This window comes from Anomaloglossus baeobatrachus, chromosome 11, assembly GCF_048569485.1.
Source record: "Anomaloglossus baeobatrachus isolate aAnoBae1 chromosome 11, aAnoBae1.hap1, whole genome shotgun sequence".
In the NCBI taxonomy this organism is placed as follows: domain Eukaryota; kingdom Metazoa; phylum Chordata; class Amphibia; order Anura; family Aromobatidae; genus Anomaloglossus; species Anomaloglossus baeobatrachus.
Window position 1 is genome coordinate 171,500,647 of NC_134363.1, and position 20,994 is coordinate 171,521,640.

At 51.2% G+C, this 20,994-nt stretch overlaps 1 protein-coding gene across 4 annotated transcripts in view; it reads right to left on the reverse strand.

The window, feature by feature from the left end:
- The window catches only part of SIDT2 (SID1 transmembrane family member 2), a 118,466-nt gene that overhangs the window by 55,038 nt on the left and 42,434 nt on the right, over positions 1-20,994 (reverse strand). For all 4 annotated transcript variants that reach the window (XM_075328338.1, XM_075328336.1, XM_075328335.1 and 1 more), the window contains exons 10-11: positions 13,569-13,662; positions 4,995-5,053 (exon numbers count right to left, since the gene is read on the reverse strand). In XM_075328338.1, coding sequence (XP_075184453.1) covers positions 4,995-5,053; positions 13,569-13,662 — 153 coding nt within the window. The remainder of the gene's footprint in view (positions 1-4,994; positions 5,054-13,568; positions 13,663-20,994) is intronic.

A 20,994-nucleotide genomic window follows, 5' to 3' on the forward strand; every position in this document is an offset into this window, starting at 1 on the left:
CTCAGAGGAGAGCGCAGCCAAATCAGAGACTCTCCTGAGAGAAGTTATGGCAACTAGAAAGGCCACCTTTTGAGAAAGACGATACAAAGAAACCTCCCCAAGAGGCTCAAAGGGGGGTTTCTGCAATACCGTGAGGACCAAGTTAAGGTCCCAGGGATCCAAGGGCCGCCGATAAGGCGGAATGATGTGAGACGCACCTTGCATGAAGGTGCGGATCTGAGCCAGCCGGGCGAGACGCCGCTGGAATAGCACTGATAGAGCTGAGACTTGTCCCTTGAGAGAGTTGAGGGACAGTCCTAGCTGCAGACCGGACTGTAAAAAAGACAGAAGGGTCGGCAACGAAAATGGCCAAGGAGAATGGCTGGAAGAGCGACACCAGGACAGGAAAGTCCTGTGATAGATCTTGACGGAGGAAGACTTACGGGCCCGAGTCATAGTGGAGATGACTTCAGGAGGAATACCAGAAGCCGTCAAAATCCAGGACTCAAGAGCCACGCCGTCAATTTGAGTGCCGCAGAATTCGGGCGGAAAAACGGACCTTGCGAGAGCAGGTCTGGACGGTCCGGAAGATGCCACGGCATCTCCACGGACGGTTGGAGCAGGTCCGGATACCAAGCTCGCCTGGGCCAGTCCGGTGCAACGAGGATGACTCGACGGCCCTCCATTCTGATCTTGCGCAGGACTCTGGGCAAGGGAGCTAGAGGGGGAAACACGTAGGACAGACGAAACTGGGACCAGTCTTGAACCAGAGCGTCCGCGGCGAAGGCCTGAGGATCGTGGGAGCGAGCCACGTAAACCGGAACCTTGTTGTTGTGACGGGATGCCATTAGGTCCACGTCCGGAGTGCCCAACTTGCGGCAGATTGACTGAAACACTGCCGGGTGCAGAGACCACTCGCCACCGTCCACGGATTGACGGCTGAGATAATCTGCCTCCCAGTTTTCTACGCCAGGGATGTGGACTGCGGATATGGTGGACTTGGAGTCCTCCGCCCATTGAAGAATGCGTTGGACCTCCAACATTGCCAGGCGGCTGCGTGTCCGGCCTTGGTGATTGATGTAGGCAACCGCTGTCGCGTTGTCTGACTGGACTCGGATGTGCTTGCCCGCCAACAGGTGGTGAAAGGCTAGGAGAGCTAGAAGCACAGCTCTGGTTTCCAGCACATTGATTGAAAGGGCTGACTCGGATGGAGTCCAAGTGCCCTGAGCTCTGTGGTGGAGATGTACCGCTCCCCAGCCGGATAGGCTGGCATCCGTGGTGAGAATCACCAAGGACGGAGCCAGGAAGGAGCGCCCTTGGGACAGGGAGAGGGGTCGAAGCCACCACTGAAGAGAGGCCCTGGTCCGTGGCGACAGAGCCACTAACCTCTGTAAGGAGGAAGGCTGCTTGTCCCAACAGCGGAGAATGTCCAGCTGCAGAGGATGCAGATGGAACTGGGCAAAGGGAACCGCCTCCATGGAAGCCACCATTTGACCCAGCACCTGCATCAGGCACCTGAGGGAATAACGGCGGGGCCTCAGGAGAGAGCGCACCGCTAGCCGGAGAGACTGCTGTCTGATTAAGGGCAACTTCACAAGTGCCGGCAAAGTCTCGAACTGCATCCCTAGGTACGTGAGCCTCTGGGTCGGAGTCAGAGTGGATTTGGGAAGATTGACAATCCACCCGAATTGGGCTAGGGTGGCGAGAGTGAGCGAAACACTCCGCTGACAGTCTGCGCTGGATGGACCCTTGACCAGAAGGTCGTCCAGATAAGGATGCACTGCTAACCCCTGGAGGTGCAGGACCGCAATCACTGCCGCCATGACCTTGGTGAATACCCGAGGGGCCGTGGCTAACCCGAAGGTGAGAGCCACGAATTGGAAATGATCCTCTCCTATCGCAAAACGTAACCAACGCTGATGTGACACTGCGATTGGCACATGTAGATAGGCATCTCTGATGTCGATGGACGCCAGGAACTCCCCTTGGGTCATAGAGGCAATGACTGATCGCAGAGACTCCATGCGAAAATGCCGCACCCAGACATGCTTGTTGAGAAGCTTGAGATCCAGGATGGGCCGGAAGGTACCGTCCTTTTTTGGAACTAGGAAGAGATTTGAGTAAAAACCTCTGAACCGTTCCTGAGCGGGAACTGGGACAATCACTCCGATTGCCTGCAAGGACGCCACGGCCTGCGAGAAGGCGGCGGCCTTGGAGCAGGGGGGAGTTGAGAGAAAAAAAATCTGTTTGGAGGGCTGGAAGAGAATTCTATCCTGTAGCCGTGAGATATGATGTCTCTCACCCACTGATCGGAGACCTGCTTTAACCAAGCGTCGCCAAAGTGGGACAGCCTGCCACCGACTAAGGACGTGGCTGGAGCGGGCCGAGAGTCATGAGGAAGCTGCCTTAGTGGCAGAACCTCCTGCGGTCTTCTGCGGACGCGCTTTTGGGCGCCAGTTGGATTTCTGATCCTTGGCTGAGTTAGCGGACGAGGCGGAAGGCTTAGAGGATAACCAGTTGGAGGAACGAAAGGAACGAAACCTCGATTGATTCCTACCCTGGGCGGGTTTCCTGGTCTTGGTTTGTGGCATGGAAGTACTCTTCCCGCCAGTAGCTTCTTTAATGATTTCATCCAGCTGTTCACCAAACAGCCGTGAACCAGCAAAAGGGAGCCCAGCAAGAAACTTCTTGGACGAAGCATCTGCCTTCCACTCTCGAAGCCTCAAAATCCTGCGGATAACAAGAGAATTAGCTGAAGCCACCGCAGTGCGGTGAGCAGCCTCTAGCATGGCAGACATGGCATAAGATGAAAAGGCTGAAGCCTGAGCAGTTAAGGTAACCATCTCAGGCATAGATTCCTTGGTGAGGGAATGCATCTCCTCTAGAGAAGCAGAGATGGCTTTGAGAGCCCACACTGCTGCAAAAGTCGGGGAAAACGCGGCCCCCGCAGCTTCGTACACAGATTTGGCCAGAAGGTCAATCTGACGGTCAGTGGAATCCTTAAGTGAGGTGCCATCAGCCACCGACACAACGGTCCGGGCTGAGAGCCTAGACACCGGAGGGTCTACCTTTGGGGAGTGAGACCACTCCTTGACCACCTCAGGTGGAAATGGAAACCGGTCATCAGAACCACGCTTTGGAAAGCGTTTGTCAGGGCAGGCCCTGGGTTTGGTCACAGCGGTCTGAAAACTGGACTGGTTAAAGAACACACTCTTCACTCTCTTAGGCAAGGTAAACTGATGTTTTTCTGCCAAAGAGTTGCTCCTCTGACACTGGCGGATTGAGATCCAGCACAGAATTAATAGAAGCAATCAAATCACTAAGATCTGAGTCACCCTCAGAGAAATCAATGGGATACATAGCCTCCGAGACCCCAGTGAGTGCATCCTCCTCATCTTGAGAGTCAGCTCTTGAGACAGAGCCGTGGGATGGGGAGGGGGAGGAAACCCTGCGCCTTCTCTTAGAAGGACGGGGCCTGGGATCAGATGATGAATTCTCCGTGAGCTCTGATGAACGGAGGTCAGAGGATAGGAGTCCTCTGTCAAGAGTATTAGAGGCACCCTGAGAGGGGGGCTGATGCATATTCATCAAAGTCCTGGACAAAAGTCCCATGGACTCAGCAAATGACTGGGATATGGACCTAGAAAAGGACTCTACCCAGGCCGGGGGTTCAGTCACAGGTGCAGCAGCAGCCTGAGAGACCACTGGGGGTGAGACTCCAGGCTGTGGCACCGCCAAGTTAGAGCAACCATCACAATGTGGATAGGTGCTCGGCTCAGGCAGCAGGAGCTTACATGCAGTGCATGCAGAATAAAGCTTTGGAGCCTTGCTCCTCGTGTGAGACATGCTGCTGGAGTGGGGGCTATGCAGAGAATGAACCCCAGGGAGAATATACAGAGGTCCACAACCGGAGACCGGCTGTGGCTTACCAAACCGCTGAGCGAGGTGTTGTGTGCCCTCCAGATCCCGAAGCCCGGTTCCCCCAGAGCGCAGCACCTTAGCAGAGATGCAGAATGCAGGATGTCCCAGAGCAGAGTGAACTCTGCCTGAGAAATGGCAGCCGAAGCGAAGAGAGGGGGCGGGACTAGGGGCGTTCCTATAAAAGAGCGGGAACTGGGGGGCTATAGAGACCTGCCGGGAAGGAGGGACGCCCCAGCAGTGGGGAGTGTCCCTCCCCTGTGTAGAACGGTCGCCGGGAGGAGCCGAACCTGTCCCTCTGCATGAGTGACATGCGAGGGCAGGAAAACGAAACTAGGCCTCCGGGCCTAAATTTAAGCGGCGAGGCCGACAAGCAGGCACCATCGGCGCGGTTCTCAGGCAAAAGCTGGAGAACCCGCCGGAAAAGTTAAAAACAATCACATACAGCATACTCTCCCCTTACAATAAAGAACCGGGACCCCCAACATAAACGTCTCAGGTACTGAGCTGCTGAGACGCAGGGCCATGTCCCTGGTGATGAGTGCTCCGGTCCAACAGAATCCTCAAGGGGCTGTGGATGGAGACCGGACTCCTGCCAGGCATGGAGACCGTGCTGGCTCCCACTTCAAGCCAGAGCCCAGAAGGGATGGTGAAGGAGCGCGGCATGTAAGGCTTCAGCCTTGTAAATCAACCTTAACAACACCGCCGACACAGTGGGGTGAGAAGGGACATGCCGGGAGTCCAGACATGGACCCGCTTTTCTTCAAACTCTTTCCAAAAGTCAAACAATCAGATGAGCATGCATGTGTGGATGTATGCCTCCTGACACAAAGCAATAAACTGGCTAGGACTGGCTACCAGGGGGTGTATAAGCTCAGAGGGGGGAGCTACACTTTTAAGTGTAGTACTTTGTGTGTCCTCCGGAGGCAGAAGCTAAACACCCATGGTCTGGGTCTCCCAAAGGAACGTTAAAGAAAATGCGGTGTGGATTAAGGTTATGTCACGGGGAACATAATTATTAGCTGAACCAACATATCAGGAGAACAGGATGTATACGACATCCCCTTACCACAAATACAGAGGGGTTTATAGGTTACCTGTTTCATCATTCAAGGATCCTGCAGAGTGAATCAGGCCGGCTTCTTTCTTGTTTTTTCTGTTTGATAAAGAGGATACATATTGTGTATAGGCAATCTAAGGAACATGTGCAACGTATACACGAATGGCTGGCTGCAATAAGCTATGGGGTCAATGCCGAAAAAAAACACGGCAAAAAACAGGAGTGGGAATGTGGATGTTTTGGGTATTTCCTCCAATTTTCCCTAGTACTGGCTTTTATGCATCCAGACTGGTGGCAACTCCCCCGTGTCATGCTCAGAATAGTTGGGGACATATATCCTGCCTTCGTCCCTTTCTTACCTCCACTGCTCCCCCCCGTGTCATGCTCAGCATAGGTGGGGACATGTATCCTGCCTTCGTCCCTTTCTTACCTCCACTTCTCCCCCCCATGTCATGCTCAGAATAGGTGGGGACATGTATCCTGCCATCGTCCCTTTCTTTTTTTTTTAAATCAGATACTTTTTTATTAAAACAGAATACATACAACAGAATAACAAATCGGCATCCAAATTAAATTTATCACATCTATTACCCCTTTAACTCCCCCTCCCGCCCCCCTCCCCCACCCCGGCAGCAACACTTCTCCCCGATACTACATCCCAATAGAACACACTTATAATACCCTCCAACTGTAGTATAGCAACCATCCCGTTGTGCAGGAGGAACAACTAGTAACACAAATAAAACAAAACACACACATCAGAGGTCTCAGACGGCCATCCCGGTCCCAGACCAGTTTATTGGTCCATCACTCGTCTTATTCGCATTGCAGCCAAGGAGACCATAGCTTCTCAAACATTTTAACATTCCCCCTTCTTTCATACACTCCCTGTTCCAGCTGAAGAATACATTTCACCCTTTTAATGTACTCTCCTCTGGTCGGGGTGGTCTTTTTTAATCCAGGACCTGGCGATTAGCTTTCTTGCCGCATACAGCAGCCTAGCAATGACAATTTTCATAGTATTTTCCACCCCAAGCTCCTCAACATATCCCAATAGGCAGATCACTGGTTCCCTGGGGAGAACACACCCATATGTTCTTCCTATCTTGTGGATAACCTTAGTCCAAAAGGAGACCAGTCTCGGACAAGACCACATCATGTGAAAAATACCTGCGTCAGATCCCTGACACCTTGGACACTCCGAATTCCTTTTCAACCCCATTTTAAACATCAGTAAAGGAGACCTATATACCCGGTGAATCATGTATAGGTGAGATAGTCTGGCCGGTTCGCTCATGGAAAGTTTAGGGACATACTCTAAGATACTCTCCCACACCTCCTCCGTTATCGGCCCAACTTCCTCCTCCCATTTAGATTTAGTTTTAATTGGTTAGTCTAAAAGAAAGGTATGTAATATATCTTTATACGTGCCAGATATGATCCCTTTAGTGCTTCCTCCGCCCTTACACACATACTCCAGTACCAGGTCAGTCTGTATGGCCACACTTTTTTTAGCCGCTTGGGCTGTAATCGCATGTTTTAATTGACTGTAGTGGAGCCAGCCGGACTCCGGTAACTGAAACTCACTCTGTAACTGCGGGAACGATTTCACAATTCCCCCGTCCAATATCTGATGCATGTATATTACACCCTTGCGTCTCCACTCCTCAATATTCCCCATTTTCTGAATCTCCGGGAGATTACTGTTATCCCAGATAGGTGTAAACTTAGTTAACCGGGTCACCCCTCTCACCCTTTTCAGCCTATCCCAGGTCTTATTTATAAGTGCCATTGTAGGAGATGTTCTACCCAGGAGCCCCACCGCACCATCCTCTAGTCCCATTACCAATGGACTTCTACCCACTATGTATTCCAGTACTTCTTTAATGCCCCCATCTTTCTCTCGATCAGACCAACCCCTGAGGTGTTGACATTGCGCCGCTATATAATACAATTCCGGATTTGGGATTGCTAGACCCCCCTCATCTTTCGGCCTTTGTAAAGTCTCTAATCGCACCCTAGGCTGCTTTTTACCCCACACCAGGTCCCTAACACAGCGAGTTTATCCCTTTAAATCTTTTCCTTGAAATACAAACAGGGGCATTGTGCAGTATGTATAGGAGTTTAGGCATTACTACCATCTTTAGCAAATTAACCCTTCCAACAACTGACAAATGTAGCTTGTTCCAGGCATCCACCTTGGCTCTCAATTTTTTAAGGAGAGGCCATAAGTTCACCTGTATGTATTTTTCTACTGGCAGAGATATCTGGATGCCTAGATATTTAAATTCGTCCACATTCTTCAATTTGTTAGCCCCAGTATCCTCATTTGTCCAGGCTACTTCCCCATCCACTTTAAAGAGGCTCGATTTAGACCAATTAATGGTCAGTCCCGAAACTTCTCCAAATTTCTCTATTATCTGCATGGCATGATCCAATGAGGCTGATGGATCCCCCAAGAAAAGTAATAAATCGTCAGCATAAAGAGCTATTTTCTCCTCTAAATGCCCATACTTAAATCCATGGATCTCCTTTGTTTTCCTAATGGCCGCCGCCAGAGGCTCTATTGCAATAGCAAATAGGAGCGGCGATAGTGGGCAGCCCTGCCTCGTTCCCCGGTGCAACTCAAACGCTGAGGAGGTCATACCGTTAACTCTAACTTTAGCAGTAGGCCTATTATACAACAGCTGCACCCACTTTACAAACCGTGGGCCAAAACCCATATGCTGCAACACTTTCCACAGATACCCCCACTCAACACTATCGAACGCTTTCTGGGCATCTAGCGAAGCGATCACCCTCCGGCCAGGGTTGTCAGGCGGCAACTGTAGATTAAGGTACAATCTCCTGATATTAGCAGCTGTCGACCTATTGGCCATGAACCCTGATTGGTCCATATGGATTAGGTTAGATATAACTCCAGTCAGCCGGTTTGACAACACCTTAGCCAGAAGCTTCACGTCCGCTGTTAATAACGAGATGGGTCTATATGAGTCTGGAAGCCTCGGATTTTTATCCTCCTTAGTAATTACTACTATTATTGCTTCTCTCATAGATTCAGGCAATACACCTTCCCCCTCCGCCACCTCAAAGACTTTCAATAGTTTGGGTAATAGGATTTCTTCTAACTGTTTATAAATTTCAACTGGTAGCCCGTCTGCTCCCGGTGCCTTGTCATTGCTCATGCCATGCAGAGCGCCCTCCAGTTCATCAATAGTAATAGGTGACTCCAGTTTATCTCTATCCGCCACAGACAACACCGGAAGCTCACCTCGCTCAAGAAATGAGTCCACCTCTTCCATCCTCATCTCTCCGCTAGAAGAATATAGCGTGCGATAGAAATCTTTAAAGACCCCAAGGATCTCCTCAACCTCAGTGACCTGTGTCCCCTCCACTGTGTCCATACCATGCACAAATGAACTACTCCTTTGAGCTGCAGCTATGACCGATAATAGATGACCAACTTTTTCCCCCTCCTCATAAAAATGCAATTTTTGGAATGCCTGCTTCCTTACCGCCTTCTCCAAAAGCATCTTATTAACCTGTTCATGCACCTGCCTAAGATTTTGCTTCGCGTCCGTAGTAGTACTCCGGATTGCTTCCAGCTCTGCCTTATCTAAGGCCTCCAGGCTATCTTTCTCATCCTGCCTCGTCTGTGTTTTACGTTTACAGATATCCCTGAACAGGAGCCCCCTGAGGTATGCCTTCATCGCATCCCATACCATCATGGGACCAGTGCTACCCTCGTTGTGGATAAAGAAATCCCCAAGATCCCGTTTATATTCCCCATATTAATATGACGGATCCATGCTGGATGAAGCTTCCACTCTCCCCTCCTTCCCCCTGTCAGGGTCCCCCGTCGTATGGACACTAGAATTGGGCTATGATCTGAAATCACTCTTGTCAGATATTGCACGTCGCCTATCATTGCATCCATCAGATCACTAGCTAGAGCTATGTCAATGCGGGACAGAGTGTTATGCGAAGCCGAATAACAAGAGAAGCAGGATACCCTCCCATTCCTCACTCGCCAGGCATCCACCATTCCAAGTTCCCCAATAAGAGTGCCAAACGAAGTCATACAACTATCCTGGATACCTGGAGGTCTACTACTCCTATCCCAGTACAGATCTATCACATTATTGAAGTCCCCCACCAGTAAAAAAGGGATTACTCCCCCCTTCTCAGAGAACTCCCTTATCTCCCTTAGTTTGGTGCACTTATATGGAGGTGGTATATATATTGCAGCTATACACATGAGTCTGCCAAATATTTTACACTTGACGGCCACAAACTGTCCCTCTTTATCCACATACACTTCTATCTCTTCATATTGCACAGAGTTATGGATCAGCAGTGATACACCCCTTGCATAGTTGGAAAAGGTGGAGTGATAGGCCTTCTGCACCCATCTCCTATTTAAAACATGTGTTGTCTCCTTTGTGAGATGCGTTTCTAGTAGACATATTACTGACGGGTTCTGGTCTTGAACATATTTAATTATTGCCGTTCTCCTAGACCTATCTGATAACCCTCTAATATTCCAACTCAACACCTTAATTCTAGCCCCCATTATCCCACCCAGTAAAACCATCAAACCTTGTAGTATCTCCCCATGCTGCCTCTACCCTACCCCTTTCCCCCCTCCCCTCCTACTCCCCACCACTTCCTGTTTCCGAGTACTCCCGTGAAGCATCGGGTTTTCCAAACCTGGTCCATAATCCCTACTAAATTCCCCCCTACCTCCCTCGCCTTCCCCTCTTAGACGCATTTTAAAACTCGTCCCTTTTCCAACAATTCTCCACTCCCACCCTTTCTATGTATAATCCTATTCCACTCAACCAATATAACAGTAAAATGGCGAACAGTAATTAAACTGGAATCTCAAATTGTAAATACCACCACCGCGCCTAATTAGGCAGTCCCCATGTCCTGCGAAGCTCACATCAAACCCTTCGCATTCCCCCTGCATACTACCTCAATCCCAAAGGGAAGGAGGGAAAAAAAAAAAAAAAAAAGGGGGAGAAAAAAAAAGAAAAAACAAGAAGGGTCCCCTGTAAGCTCCTAAGGATGTCGTAGAGCCTCAGCCGGCCTTCTCCAACACACTGCAGATTCAGACAGTCAGCTCATTCCTTCAAACGGATCCGCTTTTCGTTTGCGTCCAACCACTGCATGGCTTCCTCCGGAGTTGTAAAAAAGTGCACCCGCTCCAACGCCATCACTCTTAGCTTTGCTGGGAACATCATTGAGTATTGCACCCCCATCTCTCGCAGACGCCTCTTTACTCCTGTAAAAGTGATACGTAGCTTTTGAACAGAAATGGAGTAGTCCGGGTATATGGAAATTCTCTGGCCGTCAATCATAAGATCCTCCATGTCTCTTGCCTTTCGCAGTATAGTGTCCCTGTCCCTGTAGTTTAGGAGCTAGGCTAGCATAGTGCGAGGGCCCCTGCCTGCTGGTTGTGGCTGCATCGGGACTCTGTGTGCACGTTCCACGGCATAGAGCTTGGATAAGACATTAGCACCCATTTTCCCCCTGAGCCAGTCTTCTACATATTCAGTGGGGTTTCTTCCTTCCGCTTTCTCAGGGATGCCGACAATTCGGATGTTATTTCTTCTAGAGCGGTTCTCTAAATCATCATTTTTTGCCATGATTTCAGCTATCTGCTGTGCAAATGTTTTTTCAGACTTTTGTAGTTTTGTAATATGATCCTCTGTTATCCCCACTCTCTCCTCTACAGCCGCTGTTCTCAGATCTGCTTTCTTGAGGTCTTTCTTAATGTCAGCAACCTCTGCCTGTAATCCCTTAGGCTATGTGCACACGGTGCGTTTTTCTCGGCGTTTTTGCGCGTTTTTCGGGTGCGTTTTTGGCCTCAAAACTGCATGACTTTGCTTCCCCAGCAAAGTCTATGAGTTTTCATTTTTGCTGTCCCCACACAGCGTTTTTTTTTCAGCTGCGTTTTTGTGGTGACCACAAAAACGCAGCATGTCAATTATTCCCGCGTTTTTCACTGCGCTTTTCATCCATTGAGTTCAATGGGATGTTGAAAGACGCAATGAGAAACGCAAATAGCTGCGTTTTGGTGCGTTTCTAAGACCAAAAACGCAGCTATAAGCGCAGGAGGTGGGTAGTAAAGTGACGTGTACAGGAAGAGGATTCCTTCTGTCAGTATAGACAGAAGCGTGAATCCTCCCGGTACCGTCACCGCCGCGTCCATCTCCCGTCCTGTGCATGTATGCTGCCGTGCGGCGCCATGTACAGGCAGGAGGTGGAAGCGGCTGCGAAAACAAAAGTTAACAGTAGAATAAAAAAAAAAAAAGTTATACTCACCTGTCTGCAGCCTCGCGGTGCCATGCCCGCTCCCAGCTCCTGTCACGGTATCGCCGCTCCCGCTCCGGCTGTGTGCAGTCTCCCCGGGGCAGGACCTTGCTTGCAGGACCTGGCGATGGATCACCTGATGCAGTCACCTGACGCATCAGCTGATCGAGTCTCGGGCTGACGCGGGCGCCCGGCCGGTATCAGCGGATGCGTCAGGAGACTTCATCCCTGATTACCGGCAGCTGCTGCAGCGATCGGACGGGATCAGACTCCCGCCCCATCGCTCCGGGAGCTGCCGGTAATTCAGCACATAAGTGAGTATTATTTTTTTTTTTTTCTACTGATGCATCTGCTGATTGTATAATCGGCTTTTATACAATCAGCTGATGTGTGATGGGATTCACATCCTTTAACCTGACACATCATCTGATCGCTTTGCCTTCCAGCAAACCGATCAGATGATATTGGATCCGGATTGGACGGCGCGGGACCCTTGACCCAGGATTACTGCGGAGGGGGGTTTATTTCAATAAAGATGGAGTCACTAATTGTGTTGTGTTTTATTTCTAATAAAAATATTTTTCTGTGTTGTGTTTTTTTTTTATCTTTACTAGAAATTCATGGTGGCCATGTCTAATATTGGCATGACACCATGAATTTCGGGCTTAGGGCTAGCTGATAATATACAGCTAGCCCTAACTCCATTATTACCTGGCTAGCCAACCGGCATCAGGGCAGCCGGAAGAGTTGGATACAGCGCCAGAAGATGGCGCTTCTGTGAAAGCGCCATTTTCTGGGGTGGCTGCGGGACTGCAATTCACAGCGGGAGTGCCCAGAAAGCATGGGCACCCTGCACTGTGGATTCCAATCCCCAGCTGCCTAGTTGTACCCGGCTGGACTCAAAAATGGGGCGAAGCTCACGTCATTTTTTTTTTTAAATTATTTCATGAAATTCATGAAATAATTTAAAAAAAAGGGCTTCCCTATATTTTTGGTTCCCAGCCGGGTACAAATAGGGAGCTGGGGGTTGGGGGCAGCCCGTACCTGCCTGCTGTACCCGGCTAGCATACAAAAATATGGCGAAGCCCACGTCATTTTTTTTTTTGGGGGGGCAGAGAAATCCTGCATACAGTCCTGGAAGGAGGATGCTGAGCCTTGTAGTTCGACAGCTGCTGTCTGCTCTCCTGCATACACTATTGGATGGAGGATGCTGAGCCTTGTAGTTCTGCAGCTGTCTGCTCTTCTGCATACACTAGTGGAGAATGAAGAACACATTGAAGAAGGAAATGACATCAGACCTTTTTTTTTTTTGTTCACTGATAAAAAACGCATAAGGACGCAGTGAGCAAAAACGCAGCAAAACGCAGCAAAAAAACGCACCAAATCGCGGCAAAACGCGTGCGTTTTTTGCCGCGTTTTTTCGACGCAGGTGCGTTTTTGTGCGTTTTTAGCGGCCAAAAACGCACAAAAACGCAGCGTCAAAAAAACGCAGCGTGTGCACATAGCCTTAACTTGCTTTGTCAGGGTAGTCAGAGCCTCTTTACAAAAAGACACCACTGCAAAAATGTCCTTTAAAGTGGGGTTTTCTGGAGCCTCCTCTGCACTATGTGCTTTCTCCACTTCTCCTGTCTTATCTTGCTGCTTTTCACCATCCCCCATCTCATCATAGCTGGCATTGTCTTCTCCCTCCTCTCCTATCTCACCTTTGTTATCTATATGCTGAAGTGATTTCTCTGAAGTCCAGGCAAACTTCTCCAGCCTTGCAGCGATCTGCATCCTCTCCTGACAGGCTGCATTAACTTTCTCAGCTTCCTGCCTTATCATGGCACCATCTTGAGAGCTGGGGACTTTCCCGCCTCCATTATCTTTTTGCCTGCAACGGACCATGGCACTCTGCATCCACCAGACTCACCCCAGATAAGTCCTCACCACCTTATCTTCCTGACAGCTGGCTGAGGCAGTGATAACAGCGGTATTCAGGGATTTATCAAGGGAGTTTGCAGGAGAGCTCCACAAACACGTCTCTTCACATTGCCGTCCAGGCCACGCCCCCCATCGTCCCTTTCTTACCTCCACTGCTCCCCCCCCCCACCCGTGTCATGCGCAGAATAGGTGGAGACAAACATCCTGACTTCGTCCCTTTCTTACCTCCACTGCTCCCCCCAGTGTCATGCTCAGCATAGGTGGGGACATATATCCTGCCTTCGTCCCTTTCTTACCTCCACTGCTCCCCCCCCCCGTGTCATGCTCAGAATAGGTGGGGACATATATCCTGCCATCGTCCCTTTCTTACCTCCACTGCTCCCAGCAGTATACAAGAAGTGCAAACAGGTAGAAGGACAGGAACACCCCCAAACAGAACAGCATCCCCCCAACATAAGTGGTCTCTGAGGGTAAAAAGATACAAAATACCTGGGTAACAGCAGTTACACGTACAGACAGATACAATATGGCTGAAAATTAGTATTCGCTTTATAGGGGTCCTCCAGAACACAAGGTAATAATGGTCATTGGTTTCAGCACTATAAGTCTAAGGCCCTGTGCGCACACTGCGTTTTTGCTGCAGAAATTTCTTGAGGAAATGGTTGTAACCTTTCTGCAGACATTTCCCAGCAAAACCTATGGAAAACTTAAAAAAAAAAAAAAAAAAAAAAAAAATAGCTGTGCGCACACTGCGTTTTTTCTCAAGAAAATTCTTTCTGCAGAATTTCTTGAGGAAAAAAAGAGAATTTTGTTTACTTACCGTAAATTCTTTTTCTTATAGTTCCGTATTGGGAGACCCAGACATTGGGTCTTTAGCTTCTGTCTCCGGAGGACACACAAAGTACTACACTAAAAAAAGTGTAGCTCCTCCCTCTGAGCATATACACCCCCTGGATAACCAGATCTAGCCAGTTTAGTGCAAAAGCTGAAGGAGAATAGTCACCCACAAGTAGAGACAGAGGAAGAACCGGAACAACCGAAGCCTCTGTCTACGACAACAGCCGGTGATAACACGCGGAACAAGAAACTGCCAACAGGCAACAGGGAGGGTGCTGGGTCTCCCAATACGGAACTATAAGAAAAAGAATTTACGGTAAGTAAACAAAATTCTCTTTTTCTTTATTGTTCCTATGGGAGACCCAGACATTGCGACGTCTCAAAGCAGTCCATGGGTGGGAATAAACAGAAAAACTGAGAAGTAGGCGGAGCCTAACTTCACAAATGGGCGACAGCCGCCTGAAGGATGCGTCTGCCCAAGCTCGCATCTGCCGAAGCATGAGCATGCACTTGGTAGTGCTTTGAAAAGGAATGTAGGCTAGTCCAAGTGGCAGCCTGACAGACCTGCTGAGCCGTAGCCTGGTGCCTGAAAGCCCAAGAGGCACCGACAGCTCTGGTCGAGTGTGCCTTGATCCCCGGCGGGGGAGGCACCTGAGTACACTGGTAGGCATCGGAAATGGCCGACCTAATCCAACGAGCTAAGGTTGGCTTAGAAGCCGAGAGGCCCTTACGCCGACCTGTGGTTAGCACAAAAAGAGAGGTGCACCGCCTAAGAACAGCAGTGCGAGACACATAGATCCGGAGCGCCCGCACCAGATCCAGAGTATGCAACGCTTTTTCAAAGCGATGAACAGGAGCCGGACAAAAGCAAGGCAGGGAAATGTCCTGGTTAAGGTGGAAAGGTGAAACCACCTTAGGGAGAAAGTCCGGAGTCGGACGGAGAACCACCTTGTATTGATGAAAAACCAAAAAAGGTGACTCCGAAGAGAGCGCAGCTAAATCAGAGACTCTCCTGAGGGAAGTTATGGCCACTAGAAAGACCACTTTCTGTGAAAGACGAGACAAAGAAACCTCCCTAAGAGGCTCAAAGGGGGGTTTCTGCAAGGCCGTGAGGACCAAATTGAGGTCCCAGGAATCCAAGGGCCGCCGGTAAGGCGGAATGATGTGAGACGCGCCCTGCATGAAGGTGCGGACCTGAGCCAGCCGGGCGATACGCCGCTGGAACAGCACTGACAGAGCCGAGACTTGTCCCTTGAGGGAATTGAGGGATAGTCCTAGCTGCAGACCGGACTGTAGAAAGGACAGAAGGGTCGGCAAGGAAAAAGGCCAAGGAGCATGGCCGGAAGAACGACACCAGGACAGGAAAATTCTCCAGGTCCTGTGATAGATTTTTGGCCGAGGAAGACTTCCGAGCCAGAGTCATAGTGGAGATGACTTCAGGAGGAATACCAGAAGCCGTCAAGATCCAGGACTCAAGAGCCACGCCGTCAATCTGAGAGCCGCAGAATTCTGGCGGAAAAACGGACCTTGTGAGAGAAGGTCTGGACGGTCCGGAAGATGCCACGGCACCTCTACGGACAGATGAAGCAGGTCTGGGTACCAAGCTCGCCTGGGCCAGTCCGGAGCAATGAGGATGACCCGACGGCCCTCCATTCTGATCTTGCGCAGAACTCTGGGCAAGAGAGCTAGAGGGGGAAACACGTAGGACAGACGAAACTGGGACCAATCTTGAACCAGAGCGTCCGCTGCAAAGGCCTGAGGATCGTGGGAGCGAGCCACGTAAACCAGAACCTTGTTGTTGTGCCGGGATGCCATCAGATCCACTTCCGGAGTGCCCCACTTGCGGCAGATTGACTGAAACACTGCCGGATGCAGGGACCACTCGCCACTGTCCACGGTTTGACGGCTGAGATAATCTGCTTCCCAGTTTTCCACGCCTGGGATGTGGACTGCGGATATGGTGGACTTGGAGTCCTCCGTCCATTGAAGGATGCGTTGAACCTTGTCCCGCCTTGGTGATTGATGTAGGCAACTGCTGTCGCGTTGTCTGACTGGACTCGGATGTGCTTGCCCGCCAAAAGGTGGTGAAAGGCTAGGAGAGCTAGAAGCACAGCTCTGGTTTCCAGCACATTGATCGAGAGGGCTGATTCGGACGGAGTCCAAGTGCCCTGAGCTCTGTGGTGGAGATGTACCGCTCCCCAGCCGGATAGACTGGCATCCGTGGTGAGGATCACCCAGGACGGGGCCAGGAAGGAGCGTCCCTGAGACAGAAAGAGGGGCCGAAGCCACCACTGAAGGAAGCCCCTGGTCTGTGGCGACAGAGCCACTAGCCTGTGCAAGGAGGAAGTCCGCTTGTCCCAACAGCGGAGAATGTCCAGCTGCAGAGGACGCAGATGGAACTGGGTAAAGGGAACAGCCTCCATTGACGCCACCATCTGACCCAGCACCTGCATTAGGTGCCTGATGGAATGACGGCGGGGCCTCAGCAGAGAGCGCACCGCCAGATGGAGGGACTGCTGTTTGACTAAGGGCAGCTTCACAAGTGCCGGCAGAGTCTCGAACTGCATCCCTAGGTACGTGAGCCTCTGGGTCGGAGTCAGAGTGGATTTGGGCAGATTGACAAGCCACCCGAATTGGGCTAGAGTGGCGAGAGTGAGCGAGACACTCCGCTGACAGTCTGCGCTGGATGAAGCCCTGACTAGAAGGTCGTCCAGGTAAGGAATCACTGCCAACCCCTGGAGGTGCAGAACCGCAACCACTGCTGCCATGACCTTGGTGAATACTCGAGGGGCCGTGGCTAACCCGAAGGGGAGAGCCACGAATTGGAAATGTTCCTCTCCGATTGCAAAACGTAGCCAACGCTGGTGTGAAACTGCAATTGGCACATGCAGATAGGCATCTCTGATGTCGATGGATGCCAGGAAATCTCCTTGGGTCATTGAGGCAATGACTGATCGCAGAGACTCCATGCGAAAATGCCGCACCTGAACATGCTTGTTGAGAAGCTTGAGATCCAGGATGGGCCGGAAGGAACCGTCCTTTTGGGGACTAGGAAGAGATTTGAGTAGAAACCTCTGAACCGTTCCCGGGCGGGTCCCGGTACAATTACTCCGTTGGCCTGCAAGGATGCCACGGCCTGAGAGAAGGCGGCGGCCTTGGAGCAGGGGGGAGTTGACAGAAAAAATCTGTTTGGCGGGCTGGAAGAGAATTCTATCCTGTAGCCGTGGGAGATGATATCCCGCACCCACTGATCGGAGACGTGTTGAAACCACACGTCGCCAAAGTGGGAGAGCCTGCCACCGACTAAGGACGTTGCTGGCGCGGCCAGATAGTCAAGAGGAGGCTGCCTTAGTGGCAGCAGCTCCTGCGGTCTTCTGTGGACGCCCCTTTGTGCGCCAGTTGGGTTTTTGGTCCTTGGCTGAGTTAGTGGACGAGGCCGAGGGCTTAGAGGATGACCAGTTGGAGGAACGAAAGGAACAAAACCTCGACTGGTTCCTACCCTGGGCAGGTTTCCTGGTTTTAGTTTGTGGCATGGAAGTACTCTTCCCGCCAGTAGCTTCCTTAATAATTTCATCCAGTTGTTCACCGAATAGCCTGGATCCAGCAAAAGGGAGCCCAGCAAGGTACTTCTTTGAAGAAGCATCTGCCTTCCAGTCTCGAAGCCACAAGATCCTGCGGATAGCGAGGGAATTAGCCGAAGCCACCACAGTGCAGTGAGAAGCCTCCAGCATGGCAGACATGGCATAGGATGAAAAAGCTGAAGCTTGGGAAGTTAAAGGGAACCTGTCATCAGAAATTTCGCCCAAAAGCTAAAAGATTCCCCCTCTGCAGCTCCTGGGCTGCATTCTAGGAAGGTCCCTGTTATTATTGTGCCCCATGTGAGACCAAAATAAAGCCTTTATAAAGTTCTACCTTTTTGTATGCAGCTTCTGTAAATTCGTCCCGGGGGCGGGCTCTCTGCCGTCCGTTATTCTGCCTCCTGGTCCTGTATGCCGCCCCCATCGCTCCTTTCCATATCTGATGCACCGCCCACTGCTCCAGCCATCCCCGCGCATGCCCAGTGCCAGTCTCACAGGACTGAGCAGTTTGACCGCTGGTGACGTGTGCGCAGGCAAGTGATTATGGGCGGGACTGTGACTGTTATCAGCAAGTACCCGGCCATAATCTCGTGAGCGCGCAAACCTCTCCAGCGGTCAGACACACTGTGCTCAGGGTAGTGCTAGACTGTATGGGCTGCTTTCAGGGATGACGTCCCTTTGTCATGTGATAGTATTTTGAACACGCCCCTATCACATGACAAAGGGACGTCATCCCTGGAAGCAGCCCATACAGTCTAGCACTACCCTGAGCACAGTGTGTCTGACCGCTGGAGAGGTTTGCGCGCTCAAGAGATTATGGCCGGGTACTTGCTGATAACAGTCACAGTCCCGTCCATAATCACTTGTCTGCGCACACGTCACCAGCGGTCAAACTGCTCAGTCCTGTGAGACTGGCACTGGGCATGCGTGGGGATGGCTGGAGCAGTGGGCGGTGCATCAGATATGGAAAGGAGCGATGGGGGCGGCATACAGGACCAGGAGGCAGAATAACGGACGGCAGAGAGCCCGCCCCCGGGACGAATTTACAGAAGCTGCATACAAAAAGGTAGAACTTTATAAAGGCTTTATTTTGGTCTCACATGGGGCACAATAATAACAGGGATCTTCCTAGAATGCAGCCCAGGAGCTGCAGAGGGGGAATCTTTTAGCTTTTGGGCGAAATTTCTGATGACAGGTTCCCTTTAAGGCAACCATTTCGGGCATAGATTCCCTGGTGAGGGAATGCATCTCCTCTAGAGAAGCAGAGATGGCTTTGAGAGCCCACACTGCTGCAGAAGATGGGGAGAACGAGGCCCCTGCCGCCTCATACAGATTTGGCCAGAAGGTCAACCTGGCGGTCAGTGGAATCCTTAAGAGAGGTGCCATCAGCCACTGATAGAACGGTCCGGGCTGAGAGTCTAGACACCGGAGGGTCTACCTTTGGTGAATGAGCCCACTCCTTGACCACCTCAGGTGGAAAGGGAAAACTGTCATCAGAACCACGCTTTTGGAAACGTTTGTCAGGACAGGCCCTAGGCTTGGTCACAGTGGCCTGAAAACTGGAGTGGTTAAAGAACACACTCTTTGTCCTCTTAGGCGAGGTAAACTGGTGCTTTTCTGCCAGAGAGGGTTGCTCCTCTGATACTGGCGGATTGAGGTCCAGTACAGAATTAATGGACGCAATGAAATCACTAACATCTGAGTCACTTTCAGACAGATCAATGGGGCACATGGAGGTAGCCTCCGAGCCCCCAGTAAAGGTATCCTCCTCGTCCTGCGAGTCAGCTCTTGAATCAGAGCCGCGGGACGAGGAAGGAGAGGGGACCCTGCGTCTCCTTTTAGGAGGACGGGGTCTGGGACCAGATGAAGAATCCTCTGTGAGCTCCGCTGAGAGAGCTCTAGCAGCAGAGGCGCCTTGAGAAGGGGGCTGATGCATGTTCAGCAAAGTCCGGGACAGCTGTCCCATGGAGTCGGCAAAAGACTGGGAGATTGACCTAGAGAAGGATTCTACCCAAGCCGGGGGTTCAGCCACCGGAGCCGGAGCAGCCGGAGGGACCACTGTGGGTGCGATTCCAGGCTGAGGCATTGTCAGGGCAGAGCAGGCATCACAATGTGGATAGGTGCTTGGTTCAGGCAGCACGAGCTTACATGCAGTGCATATAGAGTACAGCCTTGCAACCTTGCTCCTCGTGTGAGACATGCTGCTGAAGGGGGGGCTCTGCCAGAGTGACCCCCAGAGAGTATATACAGAGGCCCCCAACCAGAGGTTGTGGCTTACCAGACCGTTTGTGTGCCCTCCAGATCCCACAGCCCGGATCCCCAAGCAGCTTATCAGGGATGCTGCAGCCAGCGCTGATCCAGAGAAAAACGCTGATAAAATGGCGCCGGAGCGAGGAGAGGGGGCGGGACCTGCTCTGAGAGCGGGATCTGGAGGGCCAAGGAGACTTACAGGGGAGGGGACATGTACTCAGAGAGGAGTGTCCCTCCCCTGTGCCGAACGGCCGCTGGGCGGAGCCGCACTGTCCCTCTGCATGATTGACATGCGAGGGCAGTGAAATCGAAAGTAGGCCTCTGGCGAAGCCGGGGCCTAAATTTGAGCGATGCGGCCGGCGCGCAGGCACCATCGGCGCGGTTCTCAGGCGACAACCAGAGAACCGGCCGGAAATGTCAGAAAAGTTACACAGCACACTCTCCCCAACAATAAAGTACAAGGGACCCCCCGAATATAAACGTCTCAGGTACTTAGCTTGCTGAGACGCAGGGTTCCAAGTCCCTGGGGATGAGTGCGCCGTCCAGCAGGATCCTGAAGGGCTGCGGATGGAGACCGGTCTCCTGCAAAGCAAGGAGAACCCGTGCTGGCTCCCACTTCAAGCCAGAGCCCGAGGGATGATGAAGGAGCGCGGCATGTAAGGCTCCAGCCTTGTAATCAACCTTAACAACACCGCCGACACAGTGGGGTGAGAAGGGACATGCCGGGAGTCCAGGCTTGGACCCGCTTTTCTTCAAAAACTTTCCAAAAATGAAAAATCAGATGAGAATGCATGTGTGGATGTATGCCTCCTGAACACAAAGCAATGAACTGGCTAGATCTGGTTATCCAGGGGGTGTATATGCTCAGAGGGAGGAGCTACACTTTTTTAGTGTAGTACTTTGTGTGTCCTCCGGAGACAGAAGCTATACACCCAATGTCTGGGTCTCCCATAGGAACGTTAAAGAAAAAGAATGTGCATGTCACTTCTTTTCTGCAGGTACCTGCGTTTTTGCCATATATAATGGTAAAATAATGCAGGGACCAACCTGCGGAAAAAACGCACCAAAAACACATGCGTTATTGGTGCGTTTTTTGAACGCAGGTGCGCTAATTTTTCACTCAAGAAATTT